Source organism: Zea mays, chromosome 5 (assembly GCF_902167145.1).
Source record: "Zea mays cultivar B73 chromosome 5, Zm-B73-REFERENCE-NAM-5.0, whole genome shotgun sequence".
Classification (NCBI taxonomy): Eukaryota; Viridiplantae; Streptophyta; class Magnoliopsida; order Poales; family Poaceae; genus Zea; species Zea mays.
Window position 1 is genome coordinate 185,599,278 of NC_050100.1, and position 17,727 is coordinate 185,617,004.

Below are 17,727 nucleotides of genomic sequence, written 5' to 3' on the forward strand. Positions count from 1 at the left end.
CTGGAATGGAGTGATTTGGACTAAAAATGAATTTTCTATGGATTAAATAAGTTCTAGGAATTGTTTTTATATTAAAAAACTATTTCTGAATTTATTTATTTGATTTTTTTTCATGATCTCTGGACTGGGCGCACGAATTTCAGAAAGCTCAGGGGCTCCGGGGTAAAAATCCCCAGACTCAGAGGGCACCCCGAGCTGGACGGCGGGTTAATTTATTAAGTCCCTAGGGTTTCTTTAGCAAAAGGTGCAGGCCGAAGAGGTACGGAGAGATCTCGGCCGCTAGATCCAGAACCGAGGGTCCGGATTAAATCAAGCCAGCGACGAACCGGTATGCGACAGGATCCACCCGATCTAAGATCGACGGACCACGGTGCCCCAACCCCAGATCGATTCGGCGCCCTTAGATCCTGCATCCACGGTTCCCGATTAGCCGAACCCCGGTTTCTAATCTGGATCGCCGATATCCTATCCTACGGCTGGTATCGTTTTCCCCAACCTCGCTCACGCCGCGGCGGCGCCGCACAGTGATACGGCGGAGCATCGCCGTGGACTTGCAATTCGACGCCTGGACGCCCCAACCTTGAAATTGACCGGTGCCAAACTTAGAGAGGGCGATGGCGATTACGGAAAGTGGTTTCTCACCGACGAAGGCGCTACGGTGGTGTCGGTCCACGGGAGGAGGCGGATTTGTGGCGGTAGAACTCCTCCGTCGAGGAATTCCCGTGTTCCTCGTGGCTCTCAGCTCGACTTGAGGGCCTCTGCAGCTTCACTGCTTCCCGGCGAACGTCTTCGACCACCAGTGCGGATCCGCGCGCGAGTGCGCACGGGAATCACCGGCGACGGAATCTCTCCCCGAAGCAGCGCACGGCGGGGAAGGCTTCGGAGGGCGCAGGCGGTGTGGGTCGAGGGTCGCGAGGGTGGAATGGAGAGGGGGAGGAGACGGACCGAGTCCCGCTCCTATAAGAACGTGGCCGCGGCCGGGTCGCTCCAACGAGCTTCGCGGAATCCGCGCGCGCGCCATGCTCGGAGCAGTCGGTTGAGGGAGGTGGAGCTGACACGAGGGTCCCACGAGGCAGTGAGCGATGCGCGAGCTGAGTGACTGGACAGTGGGGCCCACACGCCAGTGTGACCGCGCGCGGCAGGAAAGGGGGTCTTGGGCCGCGCGGGTGTGATAGGTTTAGTGGGCCAGAAACGAAGCAGTCGGCCCAGGTAAGCTTTTATTCTTTTTCTTTTTTATTTTTCTTTCTATTTTCTTCATTTCTAAGGTTTTTAGTTTGAATTCAAATTTAGTTTCAAACCTTGTACAAATTTGTTATCAAATCATATTATGAAATGAAAAGTACAAATTCTAGAAATATATTGATATTATTTTTATTTTCATATCATTTCTCTTCTTACTTTTAAACCCTAGTTTTCAATGTAGGGCTTAATCCAATTTCTAGTCATTTTTATATTATTATTATTTTTATTTAATGCACAAACATAAAAACTCCAACAAATGCACTTTTTTTTATTTTAGAATAATTGTTCTATTTAGTCACTCTCAATTACATAGGTGCTCTTTTTATGATGCAAATAAGGCACACAAAATGTGGAAATCCACTATCTTCCTTTGTATACAAATTTGAGTATTACAGTAATGGAGTGCGTTTTGAAATACGAGGGTAGCGAAGGGGCATCTTACTATACTTCTTGCGCTCATGGCGCTTAGAAGTGGCGGATGCCGATTCCGAGCCGGAGGTGGAGGGTGACGAAGAGTCGGTCTTGTAGTAGACCACCTTCTTCATCTTTTTCTTCTTGTCACCCTTCCGTTGGGACTTGATGGAGGAAGATGATTCCTCCTTGTGCTTGTGGGCGGACTCCCTCGAGTGTGTTCTCCCCGAGCTTGCGGACTTGTCGCCGCCGGTCCCGATCTCCCTCATGGCGGATGCTCTCGACATCACTTCGAGCGGTTAGGCTCTAATGAAGTACCGGCTTTGATACCAATTGAAAGTCGCCTAGAGGGGGGGTGAATAGGCAAATCTGAAATTTATAAACTTTAAGCACAACTATAAGTCGGGGTTAGCGTTAGAATTAAATTCGAGTCCGAAAGAGAGGGCGAAAACAAATCACATGCAAATAAGGCGGATGACACGGTGATTTGTTTTACCGAGGTTCGGTTCTTGCAAACCTACTCCCCGTTGAGGTGGTCACAAAGACCGGGTCTTTTTCAACCCTTTCCCTCTCTCACACGGTCACCTAGACCGAGTGAGCTTCTCTTCTTAATCAATCGGGACACTAAGTCCTCACAAGGACCACCACACAATTGGTGTCTCTTGCCTTGATTACAATTGAGTTGGAAACAAGAAAGAAGGTAGAAGAAAAGCAATCCAAGCGCAAGAGCTCAAATGAACACAAATGTCTCTCTCTCTAGTCACTAATTTGTTTGGAGTGATTCCGGACTTGGGAGAGGATTTGATCTCTTTGATTGTGTCTTTGAATAAAGTCTAGAGCTCTTGTATGAGGTTTGATGGCTGAAAACTTGGATACATTGAAGTGTGGTGGTTGGGGGGGTATTTATAGCCCAACCCCCAAAAGAACCGTTGGTGAGGGCTTCTGTCGTATGGTGCACCGAACAGTCCGGTGCGCCATCGGACACTGTCCGGTGCGCCAGCCACGTCACCAGGCCGTTGGGTTCCGACCGTTGGAGCTTCTGACAAGTGGGCCACCGAACAGTCCGGTGGTGCACCGGACAGTCACTATCCACTGTCCGGTGCGCCTTCTGGCGCTGCTCTGACTTCTGCGCGCGCAGGCGCGCACTGTTCACTTTCACTGTTCCTCTGCAGATGACCGTTGGCGCTTAGAGCCGTTGCTCCGCTTGGTGCACCGAACAGTCCGGTGCTACACCGGACAGTCCGGTGAATTATAGCGGAGCGGCCTCCCAAATTTCCGAAGGTGGCAAGTTTGGAGTTGGGTTCCCTGGTGCACCGGACACTGTCCGGTGGCACACCGGACAGTCCAGGGCGCCATACCAGGGCTGCCTTCGGGTTGTCTGTTGCTCCTTTTATTTGAACCCTTTCTTGGACTTTTATTGGTTTGTGTTGAACCTTTGGCACCTGTAGAACTCATAATCTAGAGCAAACTAGTTAGTCCAATTAATTTGTGTTGGGTAATTCAATCACCAAAATTCATATAGGAAAATGTTTGACCCTATTTCTCTTTCAATATATATATATATATATATATATATATATATATATATATATATATATATATGGGAAATTAAGGACGGTGGCAACATTAGAGTAGGGTGGGCTTAAGCCCCCTGCCGTTTTCGAACCGTAGTCTCATAAAGCCTTCTCTAAAATTACATTCTATATTTTTCATTATGTATTTTATGATTTATATCGTTTATATTTTAATATAAGACTACTTTAAACTGTTATATTGGTTTATTATAAGTGGTTTAGTGAGATTATGGCGTTGTTTAGTTCAATCTCTTTTATTTTTTTTCTAGCTTTGTCTTGGTGGACATAACTAACCTTGATAAATGTGGCTAGCAAAAAAATGTGATTATAAAATTTAGAGCCACACTTTATTACACTTAAGTAATCTTGTCATGCGATATGTGGAGTTCAAAAGAATCTTGTCTAAGGGATCGTTTGGGATAACTCCCTTCTTTGAAGAGAATCACTCCGAGTTAGTGAACCACTTAAAATATCAATTGATTCATGTGGGCTTGTGGGGATTAGGAGACAATCATTTCTTCATTTATATTAGGAGTTGTGAGCTAAAAAAACATGTTTCACCGTGCTCCATGTTATATTCAGGTGGGATCAGAAGAGAACCACTTCTCATCATCTCCTAACCCTGCTCCATCATATGAATACACTGAAATCACTCTATCGAGAATCAAGTAGCAGAGTTGAAGAATCATGGAGCAACTCCCAAATCATGCCTCAGACTATCTACTATTCATTAAACAACAATGTGAAAGAGGTTGTCCTCTCCTCGTCGCTCCTAAATTTGTATCCGGATGTGTACTAACACTTTATCACACCTAAGAAATCTTGTCCTATGGCACATGCAGCCCAAAAAGATCTTGCCTAAGGGGCCGTTTGGGAAAGCTTCAACTTCTTTTGAGATAATTACTCCTAACCAACCAAACAATCAAATGTATCAATTGATTCAGGTGGGGATCAATAGATATTTATTTCTCCATTTACACCAGGAGTTAGAATCTAAAATAATATATTCCATTCTGCTCCCTGTTATATTCAAATGAGAATGAGGAGAGAATCACTTCTCATCAGCTCCATGTGTTGTAGGGCGTTGTCGGCTCAGGCTCGCTCCAACCGAGCCCCCTTTCCCTCCCTAAACTCAAGTGATGGAAGGGCTCCAATGTCCCCCCTCCTTGTCCCCCAATAATCACTTGTCAGCTCTTTTCACTCTTAGAGCTGATTTGGTCATAAAGAAATGGAGGGAGTTCATGAGGAGAAATCTCCTTATTATTCAATTTTGAATAGCAAGGGAATTGCTTTCTATAGATTCCCTACATTTCTTTAGTCAGCAAAGCAGCCTTTGAACGGGATCTCTAATCTCTCCATTCATCGATTAGTGATATTAGACTGTGTTCACCGGTCGACTCTTCCCTCCCCCTCCCCTACTACTGTAGACCATATAGGGGCTACAGTACACCCCTAAACCCTTCATCGCAGCCCTCTTCCTCCTCCTCTCCCCTCCCGTTTCCTTCTCTCTCCCGCTACATGGATGGGGACGCTACCGCGCTCGCCTCCCCCTCGGCTGGTACCTTCCCAGACAAGCACCCGCGGTCGGAAAACTCCGTCCAGCGAGCTCCAGGTGATTCTATCGCCACTTCAACGCCGCCGGAGAAGGAAGCCGTGGATCCGCGCACGGCCGCGATTCCTTTCTACTGGTCTGTGCGAAGGCGCCGCCGCCGGTCGTCTCTGTCCGCCGGATCGACGTCTGCTGGGCGGAGGTCAACGAGGGTTCGTCGATTCGCCGACAGATCTACGCTCACCCGATCTGCGTCATTAGAGCTTCAAGTGCCAAGGTACGTGACTCGCTGCTCCAAGTTCCAGAGCTCCGATTCAATCCGTGTCCCAACATAACCTAAGTTCGATTGACCCTAGGGTTTACATGTACTTCACATGTTTAATTAGAACGATTTATATGTTCATGGCGAACTTGGTCAACTAGGGTTAATTGGTCAACAGATCCGTCGTTATCATCTACACCAAGACCAATGCTTTAAGTTGTCGATCATAGGATACGACATGAACACTCTTGTCTGCTTTTGATATTCGTCATCGTCGTCTGCTCATTTCAGTGTATCCACCAAACTGTAACTGGTGAATTAATTTGCAGTCATGTTGTTTGTATGATGTTTGCTCAATGATGCTCGTACTGAAATGAATGTTGTTCTTCCTATTCCAAGAACTAAGTACCAATAACCGTTTACTTTCCCAACAGATCCCCTTGTTGTTCCATATCAATTTCTTCTAATTGGACTAAGTACCTCTCTGTATGACTTGTAGTCAGTTATCATAATTTCTTCAAATTGGACTAAGTACCTCTGTGCATGAGTTGTAGTGAGTTATGATAATTACTTGTAATTGGACTAAGTACCTCTGTGTATGAGTTGTAGTCAGTTATCATAATTTGTTCTAATAGGACTAAGTCCCTGTGTGTATGAGTTGTAGTCAGTTATCATACAATTTTCCTTACATGCCTCCGCATTGCAGGGAACTGACGATACCTTTACTTATTATGCAGCTTCAAAATTTTAATTTCATTATTTGACGTCCACTTCAACTAACTGAGGTTCTAAATCCTTTTTTGCTTTAGTTATTTGTTTGTAATGTACTGCTTAAGTGTACTGTCCATGTATGTTGTCTGTGCTCCCATGTTTCTTCTGCAAGTTTATTTTATTACAAGGCACCAACATATTCACCCTTGCATGGATACTGTGATCAAATAATTTAAAGTGCTTAAACATTGGAACCAACAATTATTGGTAAATTGCAATAACATTGTGGTTCATAACTTTGCCACAAATGTTTATTACATTTGTACCCACATTTGTTTCCTAACTTACATTAACACTTCAATTTATGCAATTAGTAACGGAACTGGCCCTAATTTTTTCATCTATGCACCTTGTCTAGCCAACGAGCAACTGCTTGAGGATTCAAATCAAGATGAGCAGCCATGATGCCAAAGTGCTGCAACACTTGGGCCTCAATCTTGCATCCTCAGTGGAAAGTCGTGCAGTCAATATTAGGACCTTTTTAGAAGAGGCTTTCCGTCATTTGGGTGACGAGCATTACCTTCTCAATGCTCTACTTGCTATTCGAAAGGAGGTAGACCTGATGGAGCAGGATGCACTTGAGACCAAAGCAAGGTCTGACCCAGAGAAGGAGAGGATGGAGGAACAAATTAACCTTGCTGAGGATGCGAAGCCAGTGCCTAGACATTTAACTTTCACCCCCTTCCTCACCAGAATTGTATGAGGCCAGTGACAATGACTCCTACGACTCGGACAGGTCCACTAGGTATAGCATTTGGAACCTGTAGTAGTGCTACCTAGAACCTGGTGTTAGTGGTAGTCATGCATCCAAATAAAGTAGGATGTTATGTGTTATGTGTTTCATGCATGCGTAACCGATGTACCAATGCTTGAAGCTTATCTTCGTTATGTACGAACCTTTTGTGGAATGCTTTATCCTTTTGTATTAAACTTATGTGGAACTTAATGTATCCACGTTTGTTATGTGTTGTCCAACTTAATGTATTTATGTATTTCATTCCAGAATGGCAGACAACAACACAAACACACCTTTTCGACCACCTGCTGCTAGCCCAAATACAGGTAACCAAATTTTCCCCCCCACCTATGTGGGATCCTCAGATGTGGCAGGCCCAAGGGTTCGACCCAACACAGGGTTCAACATTTAGTAATCCTTCATTTTCCCATATGATCAATCCTACCTGGTCCCAGGGACCTAATGACCCATCTGCATGTACCTTTCGTACTCCATGGAACCCATATTTTGGTATGACAAATCCTGGGGGTCCTCCTACACAAACATCTTTCGGTCAACCACAATTGGTACCACCCATTCCATGTCCACCGGTGTCCACCCATGTTCCCAACCAGACTGACCCTATAACTTTTGAATCCGAAGCAGAACACAGCGTCCAGGAAGTTAACAGCCCTACCAAGCCTTCAGATACACCAGGGACATTTAGGAGGACGAAGGAACAGAACTTCAAACCTGATGAAGACTTGTTGCTTTGCAAAACATGGTTAGAGATTAGTAGTGACCCAGTGATTAGCACAGGGCAGAGGAAGGAGGGTTTGTGGGCTAGAATAGAGAAAAGGTACAACGAACTTAGAGGTGAGTTTCCATTGAGACTTAATAGGGCTCTCAGCAGCAGGTGGGACAAAATAAGAGCTGAAACAGGCAAATTTGCTGGATTCTACGCAAGAGTCCTCAGGGAAAACCAAAGTGGCCTCACAGATAACGACAAGGTACACTTATATGAATTTGTAATACTTTATGTATGGTCATGGTTGATGTGAACTTACTGTTATTCGTGCACTGACACGTGGTTGTACATGTTCTTTAGACTTCGAAAGCAGCAACTTTGTATGCAACATCACAGAAAAAGCCATTTCATTTCATGCACTGCTGGACGCGCCTGAAAAACGAACCCAAATGGGATGCCATGGTTCATGGCAGCCCCTAGAGAGGCAATGCGGGGACAGAGCCTGTTCGTAGTCTAACACCTACAGGTTCTGTTAATGAAGTGCAATGTGATGAGGGTGGTTCAAAAGGCAAGAGACCATTAGGACGTGACTCGACGAAAGCATCCAGGAAGAAGTCAATGTCCAGTTCATCCCAGTCTACTGACTACCTGTCAAGACTCCATGACATTCAAATTGCAAGATTGAAGCAAAGTGAAGAAAAATCAGACCTCAAACAACAAAACATTGAGTTCATGAAGGAAGTTGAACTTAAGAAGTTGGAGGTTAAGTCCAAGGAAATAGAAGTGCAGGAAAAAAATTGATGATGGAAGATAGGAAGCAAAAGGTTGAAGAGCTCAACAAACTTTTTGCCATGGATATGGATGCTTTACCAGAAGAGTTGAGAGCTGTATACATGGCGATGAGAAAAGGTTTAATTGATTTTTTCATCAACAATCCTATCTGAAGAGTACTTATTTATTTCATAAGGTGTTGCTCACCTTTGTATCAGCGTACCCAATTCATGTGTGTTTGCACTTTATACAATTTGGACTAGTCTGAACATTTCCTTACTATATTGAGAACATGAGCATGGTTTTTGAACATTGTTTATTGTAATAAAATTGATATTCATAATAACGTTGTCATACATGACTAAACGTTTGGCAACATATGCAAATTATTTGTAGCAAATGCATTACAGAGGATAGTTACCATGACTGCTTCACTGACGCCCAACATACATGACTTCCATTGCTACAACTACTTGTACTTAGTTCATAATCGAAATATAGAACATTATTGAACCACATAATATGGATGAAGACCTTCAACCCATCGACCCTCGACGTGCCCAAAGGTGTTCTATCAGGTTGTGCTGCAAAGACAAGTATGTGGTCTGAGATGTGATGTCCTGGTCGGGGTCGTTTGGTAATTCAGAACGGATATGATTGTTTAGCCACTCGTTGCGGACCTCAGGAATATTGTTACAAACTTCGGGGGGACCTGTCGGGCCAACGAAATCCAGATTTGCTGCACCATCACCTTCGTCCTCGACAATCATGTTGTGCATAATAATACAAGCAGTCATCATGTCTGCGAGGTGATTACGATCCCAACCATAAGCAGGTCCACGTAGAACTGCCCACCTCGCCTGCAAAACCCCAAATGCTCGCTCTATGTCCTTTCGACAACTCTCCTGCTTTGTTGTGAAGTGAACCTTTTTTTCCTCAAAAGCGTGCCGAATTGCTTTTACAAAGGTAGGCCAATTGGGATATATACCATCGGCTAAGTAGTATCCGAAATTGTACGTGGTACCATTAATAGTGAAGTGCACAGGTGGCATGGATCCATTACGTAACAGATCAAACACTGGTGATCGATGAAGGACGTTGAGATCATTGTTAGTACCTGGCATTCCAAAGAAGGCATGCCAAATCCAAAGGTCATACCCTGCGACTGCCTCTAGTATCATTGTTGGCCTCGAATTGCGCCCACAAAACTGTCCGCGCCATGCAGTAGGACAGTTGCGCCATTCCCAATGCATACAGTCGATGGAGCCTAGCATACCCGGAAACCCCCTGTCCGCGTTAACACTAAGTATGCGAGCAATGTCGTCGTGGTTAGGGATACGGAGGTATCGTTCGCTAAAGGAAGATATGATTGCGCGACAGAAACGGATAAGGCAGTCCCTAGCCGTAGTCTGTCCAATCTGTATGTACTCATCGACGACATCGCTTGGTAACCCGTACGCAAGGATACGCAAAGCAGCACATACTTTTTGCAATGGACCAAGACCTGCTAAACCAGTTGCATCACATCTTACTGTGAAGTAATCGTCTTCTCGTTGAACGGCACGAAGGATACGTAGAAACAAAGGACGTTGCATCCGAAACCTAAAATCGAAAACAACGCAAAAAATAAGAATGTGAAGCTCCAAATGAAAGTCAAAATATTACTTAGGAAACGTACCGTCGACGAAATACATGGGATGGATACACTGGATTAGGTCCGAAGTAGTGGTGCTTGATGAGATTTTCTCCAGCAGCGTGATCCCTATGGATAACACGGCGAGGCAATGAGGAGCGCCTACGACGCATGCTCGTGTCTCCGATTACATGGTGCTCAACATGGTGCCAAAGCAAAAGGTTATCGATCTCATCGTCGGACTCATCGGACGATGAAGACAACACCAGGCTTCGCAATGAGTCCATCACGAGCTCAACTTAGACTACGTAGTATGTATTTTTGATGGAATGTCGGATGAAACAGAAGACACGAATGTGTAGGTGGGTGGAGCATGCCCGCAGGAGGACCTTATTTAAAGATAGCTTCAGTGTGTGAAGGAAACCAGAGGGTCGTGGCTTGCCGGAGAAGACAGTCGTGTGCTGGAAGCCAATCGTGTCGTGTACGAGAAGAATGTTAATTCCTTTTTTTTAAAAAACATAAAATGGAACCGTATTTATAAGACCGTATTAATACTAATTATGGCGTTTGGTAATTAATTGTGGAACACGTGACGCCGGTGTACTGTTCAAATAACAAATACAAATAAAATTAATATGTCATGGTACGAATGTCCGTGTACTGTGCAAATAAGAAATAAAAATTAAATTAATATTTAATGGTAGTTATCCCCGTGTACTGTAGAAATAAGAAATAAAAATAATATTAATATTGGATGGTAGTTGAGTTAGTTGATGAAGAAAATATATAATATTATTGTGGTGGGGTTTAGAGGATAGATATAGGGGGAACCGTTGTAGAGTGTGGAGAAATAGGGGGAGAGAGAACGCTGACGTGGCACGTGAGTGGGATATAGGGGGAGAAATTTAGGGGGAACCGTTGAAGTCAGTCTTAACTGTGACATCCGTTGTATGCACGACCACACATTTATTTAATATTTGTTGATGCGTACTTCCGTCAGATTCGTTTACATCACTGTCCTTTGCATACCTACCTTTGTGTCCTTCACGAATTTTTTTACGACATCGAAACTAGAATATGAATTTTAGTAGCACTGCACGTATGGAGGACCGAATTTAAAGAATATTATTAGAGATAGGCATTTTATTTAATCTCAGTGACGATGCAGCTTCTCTCATGCATGTTCCAAGGCGAGCGGGGGCAGCGGAAGGCGAGCGGCGACGTCGGGGGAAGGCGAGCAGAGACTGGAACCTATGCGTGCTACGATGAGGATCCACACAGCAGCTTGAGCTTGCTTCTCGCCTTCTCTCGCGAGCAAGTTTTTCATTGTTTTCTTGGACCGTTAGGTGGAAGGAGCCGTCCGTTAGTTTTTCTTTACCGTTTGCCATGACACGGGATGAGAGGAGAAATTTGTGACTGTGCCACTCAATTTTGGTTGTCTGTTATTATAACATCTCGTGTCTATGATTAGTGGGACTATCTATGTCTATGATTTATACGTCCGATGATATACTAGCGAATGGCGATGAGACTATCTATATCTATGATTTATACGTTCGATGTTATACTAGCGAAGCTAATAAATCATAATAACAAAATTGCCAATGTCTCGGATGTGAGAATCTCGAGAAGACGAGGGGGCGTCCCCGTCCAGAAGAAGGGGGCCAGTATGACGTGTCTATCTAGTTAGTTCTCGATAGCCTCTCTCTCCCTGCCTCCCCGCTGTTGTGGTTGCGGTGCTTCTGCTGATCTGCTCCGTCTTCTCCTCCCGGCAATGGCCTGCTTGGAGGCGCCCCCGCGCGTCGAGCTCTGCCCGGTCTCGTGCCAGCCCCGCGGCCTGCAGCTTCCGCCATGGCGGCTCAGCCTGTCGAGGTCCTCCTCTTCATGCAGGTACTCTCGCTTCCTCCCCCCTTCGAAGTGTGTCCTCTGTAGAGCGAGGGTGAGATGTAGGGTCTCCTTCTTCCAGAACAACCTAGGTACCCAGCGGCGTACGTGCCTTCCTAGCTACCCCACTGCTAGTCTGCTAGTAACTGTGCGTTCTAGGTTTTTTTTTTGGTAGCTTTGGCAACCAGTTTAAATTACCTCAAGAAAGCTTCTTTCTTCGGGGGGTCAAAATTATCTGGGACAAACCCTGCCCCTTGGCACAGTAATGGGGTGTTTGGTTTGAGTAATGAGCTAGTATATCATTTTCTCACTCCTAACTTTTTTGTTTGGTTTGTGGAATAGAATAAGTTGATACATCACCACTCAATTCCTCATAGTTAGTTAATTAGTACTAATATGTGGAATGAAGTTATCCCATCAAATTTGAGGAATGGATCCATGATGCACCACTTTATTTTGGATGGAGTAGTTTCTCAAACCAAACACCACATAAGTTTGTAAAGAATGCACTACCTGGTTGCTGGCCCAGTTCTCCTCAACGATTTTCGTAAAAACGTCATCCACACCCGGCCACTTGGGTTAGAAGTGGATCGAAGGGATTGAAGGAGTTTAAATCTTGTTAGTCAAAATTGAATAGAAATGGACTAATCTCCGTCAAGCATCCCCATGCAACCGCTAATGGATGGTTCCAGTGCACTGATTGTTGTCTTGTGTCCATGCAGATCTTGCACCCTTGTGTCTCGCCAGCTTCCAATTTGCAATGCACAGTCATGTGAGATTACCTGCTCATCCCTTAACAACTTCTCTCCTTAAAAGCACGCTGCACAGGCAATTTATCTTCGCAGCGCACGGAACTCCTCTGTGATGCAGATGCTGATGATTTATGGGTGGCTGCGCCTCATAGCCCTGCATCTGTTCGCTCAAGGTTGCTTGCAGCGGAAAGAGAGGAAGCAAAGGCTGTCCTGTCCCTGTTTCTGAGGCAGAAAGGTCTGCGAAGCACGCTGGCCGCACGGATCGTCAACAAATCGGATGGCTTCATCGAGCACCTGGTCTCGAAGCTCCAGATTGCTTACAGATCTCGATATGCTGAAGGTTTTGTGATTTTTTTTTTCTTACAACCTATACCTATTGGTCATGGTCTCATGGACTTTTTTTGACAACCTGTGTTTTTATTTTTCAGGAAGGGAGCTGAGCACGCCTGAAATCAGAGACGCTCTCCTTCCCTATCTCGAAGCTCTCTCCAAAGAACATGGCGACAGTTTGGTCGAGGTGGTGGAGAATTTCCCCGACCCTTTTGCTATGGAAAGGGAAGCCTTATCTTCATCAATGGCGTTTACACCCACGAGCTCAAACAAGCAGAAGGCGATTGCTCGAATAAGCACGGCAGCCTCAGGCGCCGCCCTCCCTGAGCTGGTCCCCTACCTACTAGACCTTGGCATGGACCACGAGGAGATAAAGGACATCGTGCGCAAGTTCCCAGCGTTCGCGTACTACAGCGTGGATCGCAAGATCAAGCCCCTGGTGGAGCTCCTGCTTGAGCTTGGGGTGAAAAATTCCAGCATACCAGGAATCATCAAGAAGCGGCCCCAGCTGTGCGGGATCAGCATGTCAGACAATCTCAAGCCGATGATGGCTTATCTGGAGAGCATCGGCGTCGACAAGGCTCAGTGGAGCAAGGTGATCACCCGCTTCCCGGCGCTCCTCACGTACAGCCGGAACAAGGTGCAGACGACCGTGAGCTTCCTCGCCGAGCTAGGTGTCTCCGAGAAGAGCATCGGCAAGATCCTGACGCGGTGCCCCCACATCATGAGCTACAGCGTGGACGACAACCTCAGGCCGACCGCCGCCTACTTCCGGTCGATCGGCGCGGACGCCGCGTCCCTTATCCAGAAGAGCCCGCAGGCCTTCGGTCTGAACGTCGAGGCCAAGCTGAGGCCGACCACGGAGTTCTTCCTGGCGAGGGGGTTCAGCGTCGAGGAGGTCGGCGTCATGGCGAACAGGTTCGGGATCGTTCACACGCTGAGCCTGGAGGAGAACCTGCTCCCCAAGTACGAGTTCTTCCTGGCGATGGAGTACCCGAGGTGCGAGCTCGTCAAGTTCCCGCAGTACTTTGGGTACAGCTTGGACCGGCGGATAAAGCCACGGTACGCGAGGATGACTGGGTGTGGGGTGAGGTTGATTTTGAACCAGATGCTTTCGGTCTCCGATGCCAGGTTTGAGAAGATTCTAGAGAAGAAGACGGCTAGGCTTTGATAAGACAGCAGTTTCAGATTAGGCACAGTGTTGGAGTTCATTTGAGAAGAACTGTCAATGATAAAACCATCAGTTTTCAGAGCACGTAGCTTATTATCGTGGCCTTCATGGACGTGCAACGTCCAGAGGCGAACTGTTTGATGTGCTAATCTGTAGTTAGCTTCTGCGAGGTATTGAAATGCATGCAACTTTGGCAATCAGAAATGCCAGTTGCAGTGGGCGAGATTGCTTGGTGCTCATTTATGCAGTACTCGGCGACAATCTTTGTTTGAAAATGAAAATGGAATCAGATGACACCGATTACAAACAGTAGGAAGCAAACCGATGTAACGGTAATGAATACCACAAGTAATGGTGTTGCGTTACATTTTAAGCGAACAAACAGCATATACATGGTTAACCCAAGATTCTCCTGCATAAATGAAAGGTATTCCAATAGAAAGCGTATGCATATGGCACACAGCTGTACATAGCAGAGCAAAATCATCAAACGAGATGATACGATCAGATTTTGCTATATCACTGAAATTTTAAGGGATCAATGATCAGTGCATTGCAGCCAATGGCTGTACATGATACGAGTTAAGTTACAGTGCACACAGGCACATCAATACCACAAGTCTAGCCTTCGTTCAGGGCACACAGGCACACCAATAATACCACAAGCTTAGCATTCGTCAAAATTTGTCAACAGGCACCAGTATCACTCGCTCAAGTCTGATTAAACACATAAAATGTGATTTCAGGCAAACCTGTTTTCTTTTACATAACAATGTCTTTGGTCCCCCCGGTGCCAGCACTTCAAAAGATGTTCCTTCTTGTACCTCAGTGCTCGTCTTGAGCTCACAATGAAAGCTTCAATTGGCCAGTCTGATCCAAAGTAACCAGGTTAACAAATGTTGAAACTTGAGGCAAGGTAGTGACTCTATATGGCAAAAAAAGGAGGAAACTTCACTGGTGCATCATATACATAAAAAAGGAGCACAACATGACATGGTACTCTTTACCACATTCGGCCTTATTCGGTTATTCCAATTCCATGTGGATTGTAGTGTATTGAAATGGATTGGAATGAATTTTAACTTGCTATGGATTTAAACCGACTCAATACCACCCAATTCACATAGATTAACAGTGAAACGAACAAGCCCTTCAGTGGAAAGATGTTTCAGTTACTCCCTCTCCCCAAATTATATCAAGTTCTAGAGTTGTCCCAAGTGAAATTATTTTAAGTTTCATCTAATTTTATAGAAAAAACAATAATATTTATGACATCAAATTAGTATCACTAAAGATATCGTGAGATAGATTTTCATAATGCACTTATTTGATGTCATAGATGTTATCTTTTTCTATAAAGTTGGTCAAACTTAAATGGTTTGACTTAGAGTGACACTAGAAACTGATTTATTTTTTAACTGAGAGTACATAGTATAACAAATAAGCTCACAAAATCCCATATTGCAATGCAACTACCAAAAATCTTGGGAATGTGCTCTTACTATTTCACAAATCTGAATGTCTCGACTAAAAAACAGTCTACTCTAAGCCTCTATGAGCAAGTATAATAAGATGATGTAGACGAAATGTAAGACATGTCACATCAGATTTATGGTGATGTGGAAGAGAGAGAAATGGAGAGAGAGAAGGAAAGCGGACTGCTCACTAATAGCCAGCTGAAAGTAGGCTACTCACAGTCTCCAACACGGTTTGTGAGAGGAAGAGATAAGCCAAGCATTAAATATGCAAGCCGCTTTGCTATATGACTAGACTTTTAGTTGGTTACATGTGATATGGACGGGTCATACAACCCGCTGTGGGCTATATTATTAAACTTGCTCTAAGGGTTCTATAGTAAAGGAAGGGGGGAAGCGGCAGCACTGAATTCTCAACAAAAGGCAGAAATATCTGATGGTGAGGCAGCTCAGACAGCCAGGCATGCTTAATTTCTGCTTAACTAGCAATAAGGAATCAAGCATTTTTTTACATTACAGGCAGTTGTTTTTATGACAGTTACCAAAGGTTTCAAACCAGAGTATAGAAGAATTTCAGACCTTGATTGCTTAACTAGCAAGTAGCAACAAGTACATATTATAACTAAAGGGTTTGACCTTGTTAAAGAAAAACATTCAGTTTGTGTATGTTTTACACCAAAGTAATAGTAGCTCTAAGGAGACCTGATACCAAATTTCAACAAGTCTCAAAAACTTTTATAAACACAACTACTTAGATGTAGCTTCACAGATTAAACAGCGCATAGATCAATGACAAACAATACACCGTTTTTTCTACTCTAAAGCAGTATAAGTTGAGGTTTCACTGCATCTATATTTCAATGATGAACGCAGCTTTGAACATCCAAAACCACAATATTACTAATGCAACACAAACAATGGATTAAGAATTGTAAAAAAGAGGCACTGCATCATCATCTGAATTCTTTGCAGCAGTCGGTACCAACAGTAATGGAAGAAATAATTTTGAATGCAACAAAAACAAGAACACTCATCTGCTTAACTCTATAGTACTTTAAGTCAGGAGCACTACATCAGTTAATAACTTTCATTGGAGACATGGAAATCGAGGACAGACCGTCTTCTAGCGTCGGACATTGAGCATCTCCTTGGCCTCCTCCTGCTCAACCAGCAGGGAATCGCTGGCATACTTGCTAAGCAGCTCCTTCTTCTTCCTCTCTAATACCATGCGCTCAATCTCCTTTTCATCAGGTAGCGGCACATGTGCAACGAATTCCCTCCCAACTTCCTCGCCTTTCTCCCTCTCTCTCTTCTCTTCCTCGCGCTTCCTCTCCTCTTCGACCTCCTCCTCCACCCCCTCAAACAGAACCTCTCTAGCAGCCTCCCCGCTGCGCCCTCCAGCCGCAGCCACCTCACCGCTCATCACCCCCTTCATGGCCTCCCGCCGCACCCGTTCCACACGGTGCCACTCTGAAACAATCTCCTCCCGCATGCGCTTCTCGGCAGGGCCCTCAAGGCGCTCTAGCACGCCGTCCTCATCGTCATAGTATCCGTAGTACCCGGCGTTGATGCGCTTGTGGATCTCGTAGCGGGTGCGTCGCTTCCGCATCTCAGGCGGCTTGTCGAAGAGCTCCCGCACGCCAGGGAGCTTCCTGGCCGCGCCAAAGTAGCGGTACCCCGGTCCGCGACCCGAGGGGTTGGGGACGGCGACTATGTTGCCGTCGAGGTCGGTCATGAGCGGCGCGTTGGAGCTGCGGGAGTAGTCGCGGCCGCCGAGCTCGACGATGCGGCGCTCCCAGTGGCCGCGCTCGCGGAGGAGTTTGTTGATCTCGTCGTTGAGGTCGCGGAGGCGGTGCTCGCCGAGACCCTCGTTCTGGATCTCGGCGACCTTGGCGCCGATCTCGCGGAGGATCTCAGAGCGCCAGCGCTCGGCGTCGGCGAGGTCCCGGCACTCGGAGGCGAGGTAGGGCCGGCGCTCTCGGGGCTTGCGCTTCTCCTCCTGCTTCATCGTGATGAAGCGGTTCAGCATTGACTGCGCCTTCTCCTCGTTGCGAGCCATGGCGGCGGTCGGACGGAGACGGCGGCCGGCGGCCGGCGGCGAGGACCTCGAGCTGGGCGAGGGTTTGGGGCGATAGGCGGACGGGTTCGATTGGGATTTTTGGGGGACTTGAGTCCGGACTCCGGAACCGTCTTGCTCCCTATTCAGTTTGCAGCGTCTTTATCCAACGGTTTAGATTGATAGAGATCCAGAGGTCAGAAATCTCTGTCATCCGCTCTCCACGAAACCACGACCCTGTGGAGATAATTAGATTTTTTTTTGCCGCTCACAATGTTGTCTCCTTGTTATAATAGGTCAGTGCACATGTATTGCAATGGTATCATATAATAGCTCGATAATTTATATATACAAATGTGTGTTATACTGTTATGAGATGGAGG

The 17,727-nt window shown here is 45.7% G+C and overlaps 2 protein-coding genes across 3 annotated transcripts; one reads left to right on the forward strand and one right to left on the reverse strand.

Annotated features, from left to right (window-relative positions):
• The first annotated feature begins 11,349 nt into the window (after positions 1 to 11,349).
• LOC100284609 (uncharacterized) lies at positions 11,350 to 14,084 on the forward strand. The gene is made up of 4 exons (NM_001349011.1): positions 11,350 to 11,566; positions 12,283 to 12,332; positions 12,431 to 12,652; positions 12,741 to 14,084. Exons 1-4 carry the CDS (start codon positions 11,451 to 11,453, stop codon positions 13,811 to 13,813), a joined length of 1,461 nt encoding a protein of 486 aa, NP_001335940.1. The 5' UTR covers positions 11,350 to 11,450; the 3' UTR covers positions 13,814 to 14,084.
• Positions 14,085 to 14,288: 204 nt separating this feature from the next.
• Positions 14,289 to 17,520, reverse strand: LOC100282530 (uncharacterized). 2 transcript variants are annotated; one of them, XM_008645454.3, is made up of 2 exons: positions 16,406 to 17,513; positions 14,289 to 14,738 (listed from the first exon to the last, which is right to left on the reverse strand). In XM_008645454.3, exon 1 carries the CDS (start codon positions 17,345 to 17,347, stop codon positions 16,412 to 16,414), a length of 936 nt encoding a protein of 311 aa, XP_008643676.1. In that variant the 5' UTR covers positions 17,348 to 17,513; the 3' UTR covers positions 14,289 to 14,738; positions 16,406 to 16,411. The 2 variants fall into 2 exon arrangements, with proteins under 2 accessions (XP_008643676.1, NP_001148910.1); NM_001155438.2 differs by having other exon boundaries at positions 14,310 to 14,683; positions 16,406 to 17,520.
• Between the last annotated feature and the right edge of the window lie 207 nt (positions 17,521 to 17,727).